Genomic DNA, 22,380 nt, shown 5'->3' with positions numbered 1-22,380 from the left:
CCACTATTATTATATTTAAGTCTTACGTTAAAACGTACACTATACAAAATATACATTATATTATATTATTATAACATAATATTTTTTGAATCTCTGTTACACATTTAAAAACAACATACAAGTAAAATTGTTTGTAGTCATGAACTGTCATTAACAACCATGTCATCTACCTATAGCATATGCAAACATTCAATAACATGTTCTAACAAACCTTAAAAGTCCTATCTATGAATCCTTGCCATAATACATACTTTGTAAGGGGTTTAAAATGCAAAATAAGACTCCTTCAGCCGAACATCAGGGAGTAGAACGAACTTACAATTATTTCACAACTTCATATTACATGTGGAAAGGCATTTTAGTAGAATATCTTCGAAAATTTATAGCAAGACATCAATCAAACTGGAATACCTATATTCCCTTTGCTATGTTCGTTTATAATTCTAGGAGACTTTCATATTAATAGGATATTAATTAAATAAATTAGTCAATGGAAGACAATTGAGTTTTCCGTCAATGATTTCGAATCTAATATGATAATATAATATAATTAGGTATAACAATTATCAATATGAATTATAAAAAGAAAGACGCGAGAAACTCACGAAATCGCAAAAGATCGCTTAATTAACCTTAAAAATGAATCCAAAGAACATTATAACAGTAACTTTCAATAAAATTCATTAATGGTGATTGATAAAGTATACTTTGAATCAAAAGCCATCCCAAATAAACTTACACCAAAATGACAAGGGTCTTTTGAAATCCTAGAAATCCTAACCAACGGAGTAAATATAGCAATAATAAAAAAAAAAAAACGGTTGGCGAAAAATACTTTACAAAAACCAATTTAAACGACATTGTTCATAACTTGCAGACTAAAAGGAGTAACAGAAGATCTTAGATTGAAACTAATAGAAACTTTCAAAATTATAAAACTTCAACAACATAAAGGACTTTATTATTAAACTCGAGGAACTGTAGACACTTCACATCTTGAAAGAACTTAGTGACTTAGGTAGATCTTCAAGCGTAACTATAAAATACGAAACGCTAATGCGACATTACAATAAAATCGCACACATTTTTCGACAAAAAAAAAGAAATTCGAAAACACAGTCATTCCTCGAATCTGTCAACATTTCATATAAACAACGTTGCCGTATTTATATGAAATCGATTCGAACTAATATAACATAATTACATTATTGGTTATTAATTATAAATTATAACACAAATCTAACAAACAAAGTTCTTCGTGGACTTGGAAAAACTTCTGGTCGTTTTGCCAACGTACTGTATGGAATTTTTTCAAACTTCGACATCGAATTTATATTCCAAACAATATTTAATCAATACAAATACTTTTACAAAAAATCAATGGGAAGCATGTAATAATCTGAAAACCCATAAACCCTTTTAAGGTCAAATCGAATAAATGGGAATTCACGTCTCTAGTGAACTTGCAGATTTCTCCGAAAACTTGTCGTTTTAAATTAATATCATCAGATATTTCTATTTGGTATTGTTTAACAAACTTAACGTTACATATCCGAAAGAACTTCATGATCAACATAATGGCTTTTCTTTCCTGCCACAAAACAGTATTCTACCTAGATCAAAAGTTAAATAACTCTTACGGAAAATTTAGAATAATAGAAAAATTTCATCTTACATTAACCAATAACCTATAATCTATAGCAAGCTATACTATACCTACTTTTTTAAACTTTTCAATATTGTAACCATGAAATCGATCAGGAAATATTTATGTACGAAACTGCAGTTCACGGTAGATTGAGTTTTAAATATTTAGCAATAACGCATTATTTATGCACTGAAGTATGTATCTAAAGTATAGATATTGATAAAAAATATAGTGTTTGTTATTGATTAAGTAATAACTGTACTCTTCTATCTATACGACAAATATATATTTATCCACACTTTTCAGAATATTTACATTAATAAAACAATTAACAATAACATATTATTTAATGTTAGTATTCGTTTATTTATTTAAAAATAAATTATTACAACACAAATATTAAAACGGTTAACGCCGATAACATAATAAATATACCTATTTATAATTAGGTATCTGGAATAATATGTTAGTAATATTGCTGATCGATAATAATTATATACACATTTATAAGTAATATGATTTACCTATATAGATTATGTTATGTAGATACTTTTTTCATATATTATTACATCTCATATCTAGATAATTTTTAAAAGATTCATCCATTATCTTATCTTGATAATAAAACCTGAAATCCTTTAAATTATATAGATAATTCTTTACAGCATTGTTTTTAAATATTTCATTATTTCTGACATAATTTATAATCTCATAGCTTCAATAATAATATTGAAAACTGTAATGAGTTTTTTGAAAGTAATAAACTAAATCTTTTTAAAAATCATATTAGGTATATTGATATTAACAGCAATTTCAACATACCGATAAAAGTACCAATAATTTTAGACTTAAAAAAAATAAAAATATTCTATAACTAATGCCGGGTTGCATGGACGTATTGATTAATTTAATGGTTCAATCAAATTTAATAGACCAATCACGGCCCACTTAATTATGTCCGAGGGACCATTCTATAGTTCGCTATTGATTCAATAAATGTTTAATCATTGTTCATGAAACTCAGCATAGATGTATTAAATTAATATCTAATAGTTAGATAAATATTTCTAAAACGTAATACAATTCTATACTCTCCTCATTCCCAGTTGAATAATAATTTAATACAGTAAAATTATAACGTCCTGAAGAAATCGCCTACACAATGACACATTTGACAAAACATTGTATGCATAAGTTCGACATAATAGAAATAAAGCATTTATGACTTAATTGAATTTTATTGCTGATATGATGATTTATGATATTTATATTAAATATTATTATACTATATTTTACTATTATTTATTTAAATGCGATTTTCTATTTTATAAGTATACCAGCTGTAAGTGTACTTGTAAGTTGTATTATCATTTTAAATTTTGTATTGCATCTACTTAAATAATATTGTATAAATAATTAATAAAATATGAAATATCAACGCAAACATTATTTAATTTTTCAATATCTATCATTAATTTTGTATAATTAGCAATAGTTATTGCATGAATAATTTAAATATTATCAAAATATTATTCTATGATTTTATTTATTCATATCATCAAAATGATTCTATTAAAAAAATATATTATTTTATCAATACACAAATATTTAATTTTCTTCGCCTAGCACTGTTAAATAATACGTGTTTACTGATTGCATTCGACAACTTATCAGTTATCATAATTCATAGACCAATAATAAAAAATCAGGCATACACACGTTAAAGTGAATGATCGAAATCTGAAAATATCGATAGTCTACATAACTACCTGTTTAGATATTATAAATACCAAAATTTGTCGTATAAAATTTTGCTAAAATTAAAATTATGTTACTATAAACCGATAACTGTATATATTCACAAATAAAGGTTAAACCCCATATCATAAATTATTTGTTAAATTTTATAGAGCGCGAACACTACTTGAAACGCGATGTATAATATGAAGACGTTAACGTAATGTTAATCTAGTATAACTACGCTATTGGTTAGAATTATTCAAATATTATATTGATAACACTGTGCATGAATGCATTCCAAAAGTGGTCCTTAAGCCAAGGTTATCAAGTTTGCTATAGGAAAAATAATGTACCCAGTAATAATATATGTGTAAAAAATGGAGGATACTTAGCAACTAATTTCTAAATTCATAGTACCTACTTATTTCATTGTGTTAAATAAAAATATACGTTAGTGACTGTCGAATGTCAATATTCTCCAATTTCAATCACTCAATTAAACTATGTCTACTTGTTTATTTATCGGTTCATGATAAGTGGGCAAATGCAACTAGTAAATATTTTATTATATTTTTCTATATCATTAAGTTGTTGTGTTATATTATTATCAATAATACATTTTTTATAATAAAATTTATACGCTATTAAGTATTAGGTAAATCATATTGTCATATTATTTATATCCATGAATATAATTATTATCAACGACTTAAAACTAAAAAAATATCAGATCACAATAAAATCTCATAATACATAATATCTTGTATTCTTACTATAAATACGTTTTCTGAGATATTGTAAATATATTTATTGTTATTATCATCATTAACCATTTTACTATTTGTGTTATTAGAATTTATTTTGTAATTAATTTAATAAATAATTACAAACATTGAACAATGTTATTTTCAACTATTTTATAGATATAAAATATGTTTTGAAAAGTGTAAATAAATACTTCTGTATCTAGATAAAAACCATTACTTAATCAATAACAAACACTATTTATTTTTGTTTAATATAGTATGGGTACAAAAGTACAAAATAAAATATTATTGTTAAATGTTTAAAACTCAATCTACAATAAACAGCATTAGAAAGATTTAAAATAAGATACGTCATACATTTATAGGTAATTTCATCTATTATTTTTTGTTTAAATAGGTATATTATTGTAAAAATGTCGCAGTAATTAAAACCATATTGTATAATTTATAAACGAATATATACTATTTTCATTTATTCATATACAGCTTCAGACATTAAAATTATTAACTTAGAAAAATAGGTATTATTTTTGTAACAGAAATGTAATTAGGTACTGGGGCCAATTATGGATGTTAATGATTTTTTCATTTTTTTTGAAACATCGTGAACAATGTTTTTCTAGTTTAAAATATGTTTTAATAACATAGGTATATAAATGTACATAACTATTTTTTTTTCTTAGGTCGTTTCTGCAACTTTTTAGGCAATTTATTGCAGTTATATGGCAAATTTACTAATTAAATAATAATAAAAAAAATAATTTAACTTGTAAAAATGAATTGTATTAAATATTGTATGTTTTTTTTTTTTTTTTTTTTTTTTTTATTAGCTTTTAGTATGTAACTATAATAGCTCAACAATTATTAAGTAAAACAAGTAATAGCTATGACAAAAATATAGTAAAACACAAATTAAGGTAGTTAAAAGAAAGAAGTAACAAATTATAATATCTAATTAAATAATAATGTGCGTAGATACCACCTTAAATTACAAAGCCAGCTTCCAATAAAAAATGTATTATTAATATTGTATGTTATTGTCACTAATTACAAATTCAATACAAAATAGGTAGATTTTGTCAAGATATTAACATTAAAATATAGAAATACTTGGGTATACCTAAAAGAGTGATGTCAAATGTTGTCAAACATCGTTTTAGTGGTGTTTCGATGGCTTGTGTGCCGATGTCCAATACTTTTGTACGGCCCATCTTTTCGGAAAAGCCACTGAACACATGGCTTAATATTTTGTGCCTTGATCCCGGCATGATGAATAAGTTTATTTAACTCTGAAAAATAAAACAAATTTTTTAAAATACTTGTCATAAATATTTTTAGACTATTAAATAACTATCGAAAATCAGACTTAAAAATTAATATCAACTTATTAAAATGAGTTAATTTATTAGCTATATCTATACCTAATTATAATTTTTAAATTAAATAAATTTCAATTTTTTCTTTTTGAAAAAGAATAAAATAAAAATAATGTTTTCATAATATACCAATAATTCAATCTATAGATTCAAAAACTTAATTATAATAAATAAATATATGAATATATATGTATGACATAATTATTAATTGCCTAATTTTTGTATTGTATAATACAAAAAAAAAAAATATATTAAAATGTTTATATCTTATTTGAATTGTGAACCTGTGTGAAAGTATTACATATTATAAATGTCAGACCTCTGCAATAACTGGGTGTATCTGTATGTAGGGGAGTTAGATAATTCAGTCTCAGATTTAAAATCATACTTATTTTTTTGGAGTGTAGTACAACAAATACTTAATTCTGGATTTTCTTATTTTTATCTGTTTTTAACGGCATTTATTACTAACTATAGAAAATAAGTATAACGCATTACGAAGACGATATGACTATATTTTCATATAAACATTTTGGAATTGGATTTAAAAATATCTCAATACTTATATGTACATGAATTGTATAATCAGTTAGACATTAGGTTAGAAATTAATAGGTATAATTATAAAGCGGTAACGAGATAAAATCCTGCCTTAATAGGATGATAATATATAATATTAAGTTTGTATGGTGCCATGGTGGTACCTACAAGCTGAGCATGGCTGCACTTTTTTTACGTAGTTTTAGGTACTAAATTTTTAAAACTGGTATTTAGTAATGGCCAAGTGCTGGAAGTTCAGTACTAACAATCTGTTAATTATCCTAGATATATGACGGTGTTGATGCTAACGCTGGCTGTCAGTGCTAGCGCAGTATTACTCCCACTGTGAATTTCCGATGGAGAATGACAAATAAAGATTTAATTGCAATAAAATTATACTAATTTTTGATATTCTTAGTTTCTAACTTTAATTTTTTAACATATTGTGTCCAAAAAATTTATCACTGATGATAGTTTTAAATTTGTATTTCCGATCAAAGGCTAAAGGTTTGGATTTAAAATATAATAAATTAACATTTAATGCACATAAAAACGTAAACCAAACAACAGTATTTTTATTTAGTTAAAATTATAATTAGAACAGTAATTGATCACTGAACTATTGGGTTTTTAAATGTCACATGATTTTAAATAATACATCATAAGAATATTTTTATAATAACTAATACGCTTATGTTTTATATTTTATATATTTGTTTATCGTTCATCACCAAACATTTTTGTTCGATCCGTTTGTCCATTGTACCCACTTCACGTTGCCCCGGGTCTTGGACATATGATCCACGACCGCGCTCGGTCACTCCTAATGTTGGACACTGTTGCGCCCGCCGCCCTGGTCCGGGTAATGATGCGGACGCCGCCGCCAACGGCTCTTTGTTCGTTCTGCTCCGTCGTCCGTTATTCTCACGTGCTCTCGTCTTTTTGCAAATCGCATATTTTGCATATAGCTGCTCTTGGCTATTGGTTTCTTTTGAAATATAAAGGTGATTACACGCTCCAATTTCACCGTTCGCTCGTGCTCAGCCATTCTTTAACCTTGTATACGTCGGTGGGTGCTTCGTATCCGCGTGATAGCAGTTCAGCGTGCTCTGAATCCACGTGGTCGTTTCCAGCTCCGGAGGTTTTCCACAGCTCAAGAACGAAAAGCAGATCAGCTTCCTTTCGTTGAAGTTCATCATCGAGGTCCAGCTCTCTTCAGGGTGGTGCTCCCCATTTCCCTCATATACATATATATATATACGTTGTTAATGGTGCTCTCCTTATATTATTTTTTGTAATACATATATATTCCGTTTAATTATTATTATTTGTTCATTCAATTAATTACATCATAAGCTCCCCCCATCACTTCCAAGGTTCCGGAGGACCGTGTGTTCAGTGACAACCTCGATAGGTGTTAGAGAGGCTCACTGACGCAACATTTTATAGACTAAATTAATTAAATCAAATATATTGTATTACATCAATGAATAATGTGCAGTATGAAATTATAGTTATTATTTTAATTAAGATAAATTTATCGTGAACGACGGTGTTTTTTAAAATCAATAACAAAAAAATACTTAACCTAAATTGTTATTAAGCTTTTAAAAATTAAAATAAACATTAGGTTCATTAATTATGTATTTATTATAGCAGCTATCTGGTCGTTTTTACTCGTTTTCTATACAAATAATGAAGCATTAGAAAAATTAGAATACAAGTTCTAATCGAATATAGTTCCTTAAGGATTAATAATATCTTATCATTGCCAAACCTTTTACTTTTGTACATAATACTTGTTACTTATTAAACTATTGGTTCTTATTGCATCAATTAATTTTTTTAATTAAAATAGTATAGTACATATTATACGTTCCACGCAGCTATAGAATGATTAACAGTAAAATAATATAATATGAATATTGGATAATGTTTAAAACCTTAATACCTATCTAACATTGATTACTCGGGAGTAAAATTAATAGTATTTCGGAATTCTGTGTATCAATAAAAACGATTACCTATAATGTATCCGGTATATAATCGCGATTTAGTATTAAAAAATTAAATTAAATATATTATGTACAATATACATATACATCATAGTTGATATAGATAATAATGATTAATGATTTATACCATGTTTATATGTAGTTCAGATATAAGGTTAAGTTATAGATATATCTAATCTTGTAGATAATACTAATTGTTATTTATTTCACTCATTTTGAATTAACGCACCTATTTTATAATAAGTGGTAATACATATAAGTATATTTAAGCTCAATTAATGTCATACTACCTTTATACTATTAATATTATATCAATACATATATAAATACATTTAATAGCTAAATAAAGTATGTACCTATAGGTATATGTAACTGATGAAATGTTTAGACGTTGTATACGTACAAATTCAATTTAAAATAATATAAATATATTATACTATTACATTCATATTGCATTTAGGTAAGTTAGTATTAGCTTTGAGAGAAATACAGTAGCTATACTTTGGTTAATAAAATTTAATCAGAATCAACCAGCCTAATCTACGTTAATAGATGGTTTTTTTTTTGAGAAAATTGTACTTGTTTATTCTTTGTTTATTTGTATTATGCTTAGGTGTTTAATCATATATTAATAATAATTATATTATAGTTGTAATGTATATTTTATATTAAATATTAAAAACCATAATTAAATGTACGCATTTAGAATATTTAGATGCAGCTTGAAAAACTAAGTCTCCCCTCTAAAAAAAAAAAAAAAAAAAAATTAGAGATGAGAGTCTTCTGCACTTAATTGTTACTATTTAGTGCAGGTATAATATGCTTTCAGTAAATTATAAAGAGAGTTTATTACTGATTGCTTGATTATTTTTTAAGATAATTTAATTTATATAACTTGTAAGTATACTCATTTTTAATTTTTTATACAATAGACATATTGATTACACTCAAGGAATTTAATGAATAAATATTAAAAATGTTTGGCAAGACCTGCGGAATAGTTTTGAACACAATTATGCTTGTTTCTTAAATCACAATAAGCTATTGAAATATTTTAAACGATAAATTATAATACCTAATAATTTATTAAATCGCAATAAAAAAAAAAAATGTAGAAATGTTTAGATTGTAAATGAATTAGGTATATTATAATTTGTTGATAGTAACATAGAAGTAATTGTATTTCAAACATATAGTTAAAATTATAATATAATAGCAAAGTAACATATTTTACATACGAAAGATTCTAAATAGGTACATTAACTGTCTAATTCTCTTATTTTTACACATACGACACACTTTTTTTAGACAGTTGTGCAAATGCCGTATCTAAATCTAATTAAGCACTATTGTTAATTAAAAAGAAATACAAATAGGGTGCTCTATTTGTAGATTTTTATAGTTTTTCTTTAATTTTAGTAATATTTCTATTACTAAAAATAATTTATCATTGATATTAAGTTAATAATTTAATAACATAAAATTTTTTTACTCAAAACAATAGCATAGCCGCATAGATAGTAACTGTTTTCTGGAAATAGCAATGATTTTATTATATTTTTAATTAAATATGATTAAAAACGCATTTAAAAAATAAAAAAAACACAAATTAATTTTAATTTATGCAAACAAAGTTTTATTCTTTTTAAATTATCATAATTATCTTATGTTATATTATTTACTACATGGAATATATTTGTATGCCTATAAAATTCTACTCTTGGTACATAATTGTATAGTTTATTTTGATATTATCAACAAATATAAAATAAAAACTTATAAGTACATAATTTAATTTAAATTAATTAGAAAAAAAAAATGCATCTCATATCACGATAAACAAGTATGTAGTATTCATAAAAAAAAACCTTGTCAAAAAATACTTCAAACCTATTTTTATTTATTTATGTATATATGTAAAATATACATAACCTTTTAATATCAAAAAAAAAAAAAATTCTTTACGTTAACGTAATAATGTAATATATTATAATATTTATATTATTTATATATACATTTAAAAGAGTTAAAATAAATATTCCATAACTAAGAATTTTCGAATTTCTAAATGATTTTTATATAAACGCCTAAGAAAAACTACTGTACATTTTCTGTCAAACAGCTTTTAAATGATAACTAAACCAAATAAACATTAAATGCATTATCTTTGTATATTATTTTGTATTATATATATATATTATATATAAATACGTTTTTCTTAAATATAATGATAATTTATTATCGTTATTTTCATTAACTTAAATATTCAAGTTTTGATTAAAAATATTATATTTGACAAAAATAAGAAAATACTTTTACATTTTTTACATGTTTTAAAAAGTTCCCTCAATAAAAATGATAATTTATTATTGTTATTTTCGTTAACTTAAATATTCAAGTTATTGATTAAAAATATTATATTTGACAAAAATAAGGAAATACTTTTACATTTTTTACATATTTTAAAAAGTTCCCTCAATAAGGAAGATTTATATTACAAATCTTAATTTAAATAGCCCTTATTTTTATAATAGATGTATTAAATAATAACAAATGTATAAACTACTTTATTGGGCAATTAATATGACGCGTTATCGTCTTTAAGCAATACAACTATAAGTCAATCATCGGGCTAAAAATGTGTGAATATAAATAAGTTTTAAAAAACATTTCTTTCAAACAAATACGTTTTTGTAACCATGAAACCATAAAATATAATAGCAACTAAATACCTAAGTGTTTCCATAGCAATAATATACATAAAACATACTATTAAACATGTTTAATGTTTAAGCACAAAGAAAGATTATAGTTTAATATAACCATTGACGTTTTACTGAGCAATGCATGAAATCGTAGTTTTAAAAATATTATTATATTATATTAGTAATTATCAACCTATCAAACCTAACCAAACTTCTAAAGAGTTTTTTTTATAATTTATCTAAATTTTTTAATCAAAAGGGATTATATCAAGATATAACGAACGCACATCTGAATAGTTGAGTAAACGCATATATTAGTGCACATTATTTCTTCGTACGTTATATTAAATATTAGGGAATTAAATGTTCTTGATTTATATATAATTATATACATTAATTTATATCAATTTATATTGTCGTATTGACTATATGCTATTATAATTAATTTAATCTCTGCCATCTGACGAGTACTTTTATTTATTAAATAATAGGTAATACTGATACAATCGTATTTATTAGTTTCTGTTAAACATTAAATACAGTAGAAAATAGCAAAAATCAATTAATATAAAATCAACGTTTTCAAAATATAATTTTTCAACATTAAATATTATTTTATTAAATTGAATTATGTAGAATTAATATTAAATAAATGCCATTTATTTATTTTTTTTACCGTAACCTCGAGTTAAGAAATCGCTAGTTATAAAATAAATCGTCTATATTATCAAAATTGTTGTAAGACGTGTTTTTCGGAAAAACTACAAACCATCGGTCAGAAAAATATCGCAACGTATTCACATGACTTCTTCAAAAACGTCTACACGTGAAATAGCCGAAAAGATACCGTTAAATCCAAGAAGGTATAGCTAAACTTCGCCCAAATGTACACATATCCGTCACTTAAGAACACGCATAGCCAGACACAAAGTATTGTCCCGACCTTACCCCGGCGTAACTCACAGCTGTACTATTCATATTCAAAACGGCAATCAAAAATTATTATGCTTAAAATTATTCAAAAACCGGCATGCGGAACGGGTTTTATTCACGAGCGTGAAGAGAACATATTATAAAAAAAAAAAAAAACTTAAAACGACGGGGAAAAATCGAGTATATTAGTGCGGTTTATAACACGCAATATGTTATAGGTAATTTTTATCGATAATATGTGCACGCGCATACAGAGTGTATCCGCCGGAGTTCCGACAAGACGTTTTTGAACACAAGTCCCCCGGATGCACCCTGTATGCGTAAGTACCTACTGTACGTGTCGATATTAAACGGATGGGTGTGCATATTGCAGCGACTAATTCCTAACGTTGCTGCGACGATTTAATAACCATATTTCAATTTCATGCGACGCGTCGGCGGATAAACGCATACCTATACGGCGACTATGTAGAAAAGGGCTTGAACTAGGTAGGTACTTACCAAACAACACTGCGGTATAGTAATATGCGTTAAATCGCGCGGTCAGCACAAATCGGCGGCGTACATGTTTTCGGATTTGTGTTAAGTTTTTATTTTATTTTCGTTTTTCGTCCTCACGACAGCGGGCGCGTTTTCCGCCACCGACCGCACCGCGTTCGATTGTGCGCAGTTGCGTAGGTGTACAATATTATGATTAATCCGACATGTTATATTTTACATATTATATATATATACATATATCACACACACACAGAACGTCGACGGACGGTTTTTCAATAATTGTGGGATTTTCGCAGTTGTTTTCTTTTGTTTTTAAACGACGACTACCAGACGGCGGCACGGACGCACTGGGTGACGTACTGGTCTGCGGACACGGAAAAATCGATTTGCGAACGCGGTCCGGGGGTCGCGCTCGTCAGTCGTACCGTTCATGCGCGGGCAAATCGCCGACCACGTACGGCGGCAATATTACCCGTAGTAGTCGTAGTACTGTGCAGAGGTTCATAGATATCGTTTAAGCGCGATGGGTCGACAGCTGCGACCGATGCCAACACTACAAATCACAATAGTGGTGACAGGATTTTTTTCTAAGGGAGGGCAAACTTGGGTCTCATCTAACCGTTGGTATGGCCGAACGAAAACGTTTTGACATAGCCGTGGGAAGTATTTTGCCCACGCCGCCATACGGACACGGCGTGTATATACTACATACCCATTACCCACCTTTGAGCAGGTACACACGATTTCGTTATATTATTATTATTATTATTATTATTATGTTATAATGTACTACGTGCGACACAGAAAAAAGGTAGATAAATGCGTAAAAGAGATGTTGTAATATTTCTAGCTGTTGCAGCGTTGTTATTACAAGGCGGTCGCCTTGCCGTGACGTTCTCCAGCGTCTGTTTTAACGAAAATAATTAATTAAAATCCCGATTCGTTAACGAACTCTTGGACGCGCACAAACGCACGATAATTATAATGCGATTAAAATACCTACATCGACGGTGCGTATGCGGGGGGGGGGGGTGTAATAATCGTTATAATGTCTACATAGTACATTGGTAAGAGGACATTTTGTACGGTCAATTGTTTGATCTGAGTAGTACCGCGGACACTTTGTACGGTAAAAATAAACCGGGAAACACAATTATTGAGATTAAATTGTTCAAAATTTTATCCGAAAAAATGTTCACGGACCTTGTACGCAGCAAGGAGAGAATAAAATAAAAACCAAAACACAATTATTTGAAATAATTTGCCACACGTTTAACTCTTAAGCGTATACCGTATACCTACATGCGACTTTCAATTGTCGACAGTGAACGTTTCGAAAATGCACAAAGCATGCACATAGCGTGTAAATAAAACTGTATAATATAATCAATTGAATTTTTATGCTTATATTATAATAATATATAGTTCATGGTTATTCACTAGGTAGTTATTTAATAGTATGATGTGTATTATGACATTAATGATTATTTAATTAAATTTACAGTATAACTATAGAATTACCTGTACCTACCCTATTTAAATGTGTAATAATAAATTATGTAAACATATAATATCATTTATTTTCTATCTGAAATTGTACAACTGTCCGCGATTTAAATTTTTTCTATGTAACCCTATAAAATATCATACAACTGTTTATATTAACGTATGTGGTACACCTATTCTCATTATAATATAATAGAGTGTATAATAGGTATTCTAACTACTAATAATTAATATACTAATATTATGAGGTATGATGATTGGAGTAGTTCGTACACACGGTAAACAAATAACTGTGCTTTTACGTTATTATTTCGACTTTGAAGGTATTGTAGAAACCACGTGAATCTCTAGGTGTTAATTGATTTTCTAAAAAGCATGTCTTACCGAATATTGTTAACTCGCAGAATTGATTACAACTATAAAGACTACTCAGTAGGTCTCAACTATTAAATATATTATGCAATAAGTTTTATACTATTATTTACAATATTCACTGAAATACGTCATTATTATATTATTAAATACAAAACGTATACAATTTTAACATATTAAAAATGTTACATATATTTATGAATTTATTAAGTAGATAAGTCAATAATATGTATTACCAAAAATTATTATATATTATACACAGGTTATAAAAATATATTTTATTATTGAAAAAGGAAAAGAAAAGAAAACTGATGATTTTGTAATTAATAATAAATATGGACAAATATCATGTTTTTAAATCAACAAGTTTATTAGATTATTATCTAATCTTGTATAGACATGATTAAAATAAATAGGTACTATAAATTCTTTCAGCTGAAAGACTGCATTGAAAATTATTACATCGATAATTTCTACGGTATAATTTAGCAGTGATATATGTCGCATGCTGACATACTGTTCGGTTAACTAAAGTTTGATAAAGTTTACTTTGGCAAAGTTTAGTCTATTTAAACATAGATGGAGCTCATTATTCAATTTTCAAACTAAAAAAAATAGATATTTAGAACCAGAGCCCATTTTAATCTACACTTTTTTTTTCAGGAGACGAATACATGACATTTATTCGAAGGTAACTAAATATTTTTATCACATTTTATTGTTTTACTTATATTATTTTGGTACTTTAAGATGAGTAAAATTAAAGATAATTTTGTCCTTTTAAAAAAGCATAGATAATTAAGGAATTAAAAATATTAGAATTACTTAAAGTACTTAAAATTTGAATATAAAAATAATATATTATTAAATTATAGTAATATTTTCAAAACAGTTTATGTTTGGTATTTTTTTAAATAACTTTATTTTAAAACATCACAGCAAATATAATAAAAAGTGATCTTGGAACAGGGTTTTTTTTAAATATTTAAATTAATAAAAATACAACTTCAATGTCATAAAATGAATAATAATAGCGATACCAGTAAAATGATTACAGCTGATAAAAATATGCATTTAATAATTTATTTTATAATTTATTTATTTTTCATTTATTTATTTTCACGTTAAAATATGCGTATTAGCATAATACAGTTGTCAATTTTAATATTTAATGGTAATACATTTTATATTTTAAACGAACCTTGAATACAATGTAATAACCATCGATGAGTAGATACATAATTAAGAATTAAATAGTAAATTTAAGATTCACCATGTTGATAAAAACATATTTTTTATATGATTAAATATTTGTCTGTGAATTTTTGTTTTACAAGCTAAGTTTAAAATATTCAATGAAAAATGTTTTAATTTATAATTTTACCTTTAGCTATGACGTGCTATAATATGTATTATTATCAGTATTATTTATTGCAAAGAGTTTTATGCACGATAATTGCAATTAAAATTTTAGAAGATTCTGCGAACTGCACAAAGAGTTGGTTTTACAATGATTTTTATTCATTTAATTTTTTCCTCTTCTTCAGTGAACATTTTTTCCCATTATAGAAAATTGAGCATGGGTGGTTCTTTAATTAATAATTTTTTGATTTTCTAAGCATAATGAAAAATTACAGTGACAGCCAATGAAAATATTTGATAACACGTCAGCAAGAGTGATCTTTATCAAACTCTGCATAGAATAGATTTTTTTAACACGATGTCTTATCATTGTTTTAAAATCTAACATCAGAATACACAGGTTTTTTTGAACAAAGCGATATAAATTAATGTTTAAAATTACAAATTTTAACTTCATATAGATATTGTTAAGTAGGTATAACTGAAATAGTCAAATACAATGTAGACTTAAATGATACATAGGAAGTAATTTTGTAACAATAATATTATATTAACACAAAAATCATTTAAAGTGACAAATTTAAAATTACAAAAAAATGATATGTGTATAACAAGTGAATAATGATATTCTAACAAATCAGTATCACTTTAAAATATGTATATGAATAATACCTTCATCAATAAACGTCGCTTGTTAGAACATAGGTACATTTTTTAAGAATTACAATAGATTATTTGATTTTTATTTGTATAAGTATAGTATAGTGTATATTTTAAACACGGATTTTTACTGATTTGTTTCAGACAAGACACAAGAATTGTTTTAAAAAAATGAAGTATAATTCAACCATTATCTTACCTCATTTTTATGTGTATCTATATTATTATATTATTTTAGATTCCGAGCGAAGCAATGAATGTATTTATTTCATAATTATGCGTATTAAATCTTTTTTATATCTATTTAAACGATAAGTAGTATACAAAAAAAAAAAAAAAAACAGAACATGTTAACTATTAACTCTATAAATTATATTAAAATAAATATTTAATTATGCAAAACCAGTGTTTAACCAATCGATTTTCTTATTTTGTTATAATTCAAAAACAGAAAAAACTTGAAATGTTCACCAAATGTTTATATTATCATTTCTATACGTGTATGATAAAAAATACTTTGAATTTTTTTGAGATGGTTATAAACGATTGAAATTTTAGATTTTTTTAAATTTCTTATATTATTAATGTCAACAAAAAATGTATGAATAAGTAAAAAATGTTTAAAAATATAATACAAGGTTCCTAATAGGTGATTCATTTTTAAATTAAAAAATATAAAAATATATAGTCACAATATTTATATGTGTGCATTAAAATTTAGAATTTTGAAAAAATGATGTAAATAATATATAAACACAGTTTTAGGGTATTTATAGAAATATGTTATTAAATTTTGAGTAATATATATTGATATAATTATAAAATACAAACAATATATAATTGTAACATTTTTGGAAAAAATTTATTAGCATATGGTAATGCCGAAATTAAAATAAATGACTTTATATAGCTACACATACAAAAAACATAAAATATATTTAATGTTAAAGGCTAACATTCTAATAGACCGTCTCTGCTTAGAATCGTTTTTCGCATACTATCATATATATAATTGAATTCAAATTTAACACACCAATAATAGTGACTCACTAGACACCTTATGTACACCAGAGCGAGACCCACATATTACCATTTTTTTAAAAATTTTTCAATAAAATTTGTAATTAAAAGAAATTATTTATTTTAAAGATCTAATTAATCTATAGTTGTACCCATCATCTATTATTAAGCATTTTTTCAGTTACTTAATAAACCATTTCGAACTTAATAAATATCAATTTATGAATAAAATAAGTTGAAACAACAATTTAAATATTTAAATTAAACATACCTACTAAATTAATTATATGCTTATACGCTTTATACAATATACCTATATAATGATACAATAAATGATAAACGTACAGCTGGAAATTAAAGGCTCTATAAATATAAACTAATTCGAATATTTTATAATTACGCTTAATTGAGGAATAAAAATTATCTACCTAAATAAAACAACTTACTATTACCTGATAGAGTGTTCAAATTGATTATCTGAACATTTTAAATTGTTCGACTCTCATTCACTATGGTAGTCTACATCATATTTTATTATATCGATTATAAATGCAGCATCGTGGTTACCAAATAGTTTGCTGAATTTTTTCTAAATATTTCAAAAAATACTGAGAATTTTCTATATCAGACGTTTTTAAGTACCAATAAGATCAATTTTTCTAACAAAAATCATCCTCAATGTTGAAGATTTTTACTACTCCAGAATGTGATAAGTGATGTCATACTTAAAAACAAAAAAATCAATAAAAATACTCATATATTGTAAAACTGATACATTTCTCGCTAAGCTCAGAATTTAAAATTGAATCGTATATTACATAATGTGTATTATATAAACCAAATAATTCAATATATTATTAATACATTAGTATTTATGAGTATAAAGCACATCAAACTAATGTAAGAGCAAGATTTATTTAGACGAATAAGTGAATATAACCATGTATGAATGGTGTGATAAACATAATAATACATGAATGTATAATATTATGGTATTTATTTATAGTCAATGGATAAACGTTATTTAAATGTTCAAAGTAAATATAAGATTTAAATCAATACGATAAATGTTCTTTTCTAGTTAATAAGTAAAAAATATCCGTCATTATTTTTTTTTATAGATAAGTGTACATGTCGTCGATTAAGCAGGGACTCTATAATTATTATATTAATTATTTTGTCTTCAATAATTTTTTTTAAGAAGCCCATACAACCTTGCCCGATTTCAGTTTAAAATGAAATGGTATACAGTGCCTATCACATTCACTTATAGATCTTGGGTAATACATTGCTATAAGGTTATAAGTTATAACGTAAGCATACATTTAAAAAAATATATTAATTTTTGATTCTTAAACATCACACAATAGACAGAGTCTATTACAATGCATGTTTGTATTTTGATTCTCATACACACTTTACCCACTTACTATGTAAGTAGTATATAGTATATACTCATATACCTGCCTTCTATCTAAACTTTAATAATTGACACAAAATTTGAATAATTAAGACAATTAATGACAGCAATTTTAAAACATTAGTCATATTAAATCTTTAACTTCAAGTAACACGATTTTAAATAGTTATATAGGTACACTTTAATTAATGGTGAATATGGATTGTTAATATGCAGTAATATATTATAATTTCCAATAATAAGTTGTTGATGGGGCAAATACAGTGAATCACCCTGTATAGTATCTATTTGTGTAAATAATGAATACGTATATTAACATAGTTTTAACATACTATTATAACATACACTGATAGGCGATAACTATGATAATTTATTATAAATTTATTCAATAAAAAAAATATTGGGTATAATACAAAATATACAGATAAAACCTATTTATGCTGCACGTGTTTTCTATATGAATCAATGGAAACGCATTACATTATTTTTAATACTGCAAATTGATGATTACCTATTATAATTGACTCGAAAAAATTGTCTTGTGCACACGAATAGTATTCATTTTCAGAACGCGAAATATGATATCACTCGTTCAGTTACAAGTAAGCCACAATGGCATCCGCCAAATGTCAAATAAATAATAACAAAGGTGATTAGTCCATTGGGTTATGAACATGTGAAGTTTAAAACATAATTATCATATTTCAAGTCTATATCAATACCTACCAATAAAACTTATAATAAGTGTTCCATATTATAGGGCATATAATATCGGGACATAATATTGTGGCTGATTCAATAAAGGAACATAAAACACGAGTCATGGCCGAGATCTCTGTGGGTCGTCAAGGAATAATACATAGATAGTATTTTTGGAAAAATTTCTCAACGAACAATACACAAGAAGAAAGAAAACAACTAAGCCTATTATATTTTATTATCTGAATCTTATTGTATATCTCATTATTCGTACAAAAACATCCTCGGTGTATTATAATTTATAATACCAATAAGTAAATGGTTCAGTTTACAACGTTGTGCATAACATAATATAACATTTAAATCAGTGGTTCCTAACCTTTTTTTTATTCTACGCCCCCTTGTAAATTTTCAAAAATCTTACGCCCCTCCTCTCTTGGATTATAATTTAGAAGACATTTTTTTTTTTTTTGTTTTAATGATACAAAATAACAATGTATTATTAAACTAATAACTTAATTTTTTTTCATAATTTTAAAAATAAAATATATATTAATTATGTAAGTAAAATAAATTTAATAGGAAATTTAAAATTGTATTTTTTTACTAAGTCCGTTGGGATATTTTTGATTACACGGAACACATATCATTTTCCACATCCAATCGATTTTTTCTTTAATTTTTATTTGCAAAAGTGTGGAAAAATCAAACTCACAAAGGTTTCATCATCACTTTATCCTGTCCGTGCAGTATCTCAATTCCCCCTGGAGGGGAATTCCTCCGATTGGAAACCACTGATTTAAATTATCTGCGCATTTATAATTATTATTCAGGGCTTAACATATCGACAATTTCACGTTGCGTGCGCACGTATTAATTGGAATGTACATACTCTGGACATACTTCAACCCACACATACTGCACGTCTTCCACATCTTAAAAACTATATATTCAAAAATAAAATACAATATATATGCTATACTTAAACAGGCTACTATATATATATTTTTAATAACAAAAAGTACAGAACAGTCAATTATAAGATATTATGATTATTATAAATAATTAATATGCTTTAAAATGAATGTATACTTTAACACATGCAATTAAGTGTTAAGTTAACTCTATGAAATTATCAGTGATCATTATTGGTCTTTAGAATAATTCAGGAAAATTTCTCCAAAACATTATTCATTGATTACTTAATCGTATTTCTTAATCTAAATACATATCAGAATTGCTACTATTGGGTTGCCCTTTCACTCATGTGTTCATATATAAAGTATATAATTGTTTCTATAAATTATTCATTTAATGTACCTATTATGTTATTATTAGCATAAATTATAAAGAGAATATATTTTTTTTAATAAAATAAAACGCATTGTAAATTGTAATTAATGTGTAACATAAATGAAATAACAATAATTTAAAATCATTATCTACTCATTCACCGCACATTGTTAGGTACACCAAAAGTAAGAACAAGAGACATTGATGAACACAATATGAAAAGTCTATCCAATATAATTAACCATAACATTTTTAATTTCACAAAACTCGGAGTTTTATTCATAACTAAATAATTTTTGTAACACGTACCTTAAAAATATTGATGATATTGAATTGAGTCCAGCTTATTATCTTAAAATCTTTGAATTGAGTCCATAAAGATAAAATGTCATAACTACCTATTATATAGCCAGTGACATATTTTTTTATATTTTGTTATATTTCCAAAAATAATAAGTAAGTTGGTGCTTGAAATTTCCAAATTATTATTTTCAATATCTATATTATGATAAAACTTTCAAAAAATTTTAACTTTTTTTAAAATATTTACAGGTATGACAAATTTTCAATTTTTTTTAGTACTTTTCTATAACTGTTGATAAAAAATATTCTCTAGGTAAAAAGTACTTTTATTTATTATTATTTTTAATATTTATTAATTAATTGACTCCTTATACTGATTATTACAATTAAAAAAAAGCTAGTCTCGAATAACCTAAGAATATTTGTCTAACTCAACTCCGATAACCCAAAAGTATTTGTGGGACTCATTGGACTCAATTCAATGTTATCCAAAAATTTGAACTATACATTCTGTGCTTTTGAACACATTATTTTAGCTTATTGATAGAATAAAATGCAATAATTTATTCACTATTAGTCTACTTTCTACAGTAGTAATTGTATTCTAAAATATTAAAATAAATAAAATACTACATATCATTTGTTTGTATAATAATATAATATAATAGTATGTGCAATTTAGTTGCATATAATTTATATATTTTCTTCAATCTACGTGTCGAAACTTACAGCCATTTACTACTTAGTACTTAATATGCAAACTATTGCTGCGTATATATACATAGTAATAATATAATATACTCAATTGTATTATTGCATATAATTTATGTGTTTTCGTTAGTCCTCGTGTTGAAACTATTGACCGTTTCATATAACAGTTAATGTTCTTGTCTATACTTAAATCAAGAGCCACAACTAGATCTTAAATAAAGGTAAATCAAAATTTGTGAATTTAAGAATAAAGATTTAATCAAAAACATCAAACATTTGCAAGATATCAACTCTGTGCTTCATGTAATTATATTTTTTGGTCCGACTCTAAGTGAATCAACGTTTAAAATTGTAAGTAATCATCGGACAATTATAATAAATAACAATAATTATAGGTTCGCAGTTTAAAAACAGCTCATTTTAAAATTTACCATCAACACCAAATTTCTCATTAATAAAAAAATAAATAATATTTTTAATTTTTTAGTTAAATCCATAATACAATAGTTATTTAACTTTTATATAATTAATTATATCTATAAACTGTAATAATAATGAAAAATATAATACATTTTATAAATTATAGCTTATACATTAACATATTTTAGTGCATATAATAGTAGTGTATTCAACAAAAAAATTTTACAAAAAATGACACGGTTTATGATTAAAAATGTATTCATTAGGCTATGTCTGTTACGAACCGGAAACAAAATGCACACCTGCAAGCTATACTCATTAGACATTAAATTATACAATAACTCAAGTCAAACGTGATTAAGAACCCCGCAGTATATTATATCATTTAT

The 22,380-nt window shown here is 25.6% G+C and overlaps 1 protein-coding gene across 2 annotated transcripts in view; it reads right to left on the bottom strand.

Moving 5' to 3' along the window:
* Window positions 1–12,608, bottom strand: part of LOC112593109 (cationic amino acid transporter 4) — a 41,269-nt gene extending 28,661 nt beyond the window's left edge. Inside the window, exons 1-2 of one of the 2 annotated variants that reach the window (XM_025337389.1) lie at window positions 12,226–12,608; window positions 5,276–5,444 (exon numbers count right to left, since the gene is read on the bottom strand). In XM_025337389.1, the coding sequence (XP_025193174.1) occupies window positions 5,276–5,423 (148 nt within the window). In that variant the 5' untranslated portion in view covers window positions 5,424–5,444; window positions 12,226–12,608. The remainder of the gene's footprint in view (window positions 1–5,275; window positions 5,445–12,225) is intronic. The other variant, XM_025337390.1, reaches the window with a different exon arrangement.
* Window positions 12,609–22,380: the final 9,772 nt, after the last annotated feature.

This window comes from Melanaphis sacchari, unplaced genomic scaffold, assembly GCF_002803265.2.
Source record: "Melanaphis sacchari strain LSU unplaced genomic scaffold, SCAv2.0 Contig1_pilon_pilon, whole genome shotgun sequence".
Taxonomy (NCBI): Eukaryota; Metazoa; Arthropoda; class Insecta; order Hemiptera; family Aphididae; genus Melanaphis; species Melanaphis sacchari.
This window is presented reverse-complemented; position numbering and strand designations above follow the sequence as displayed.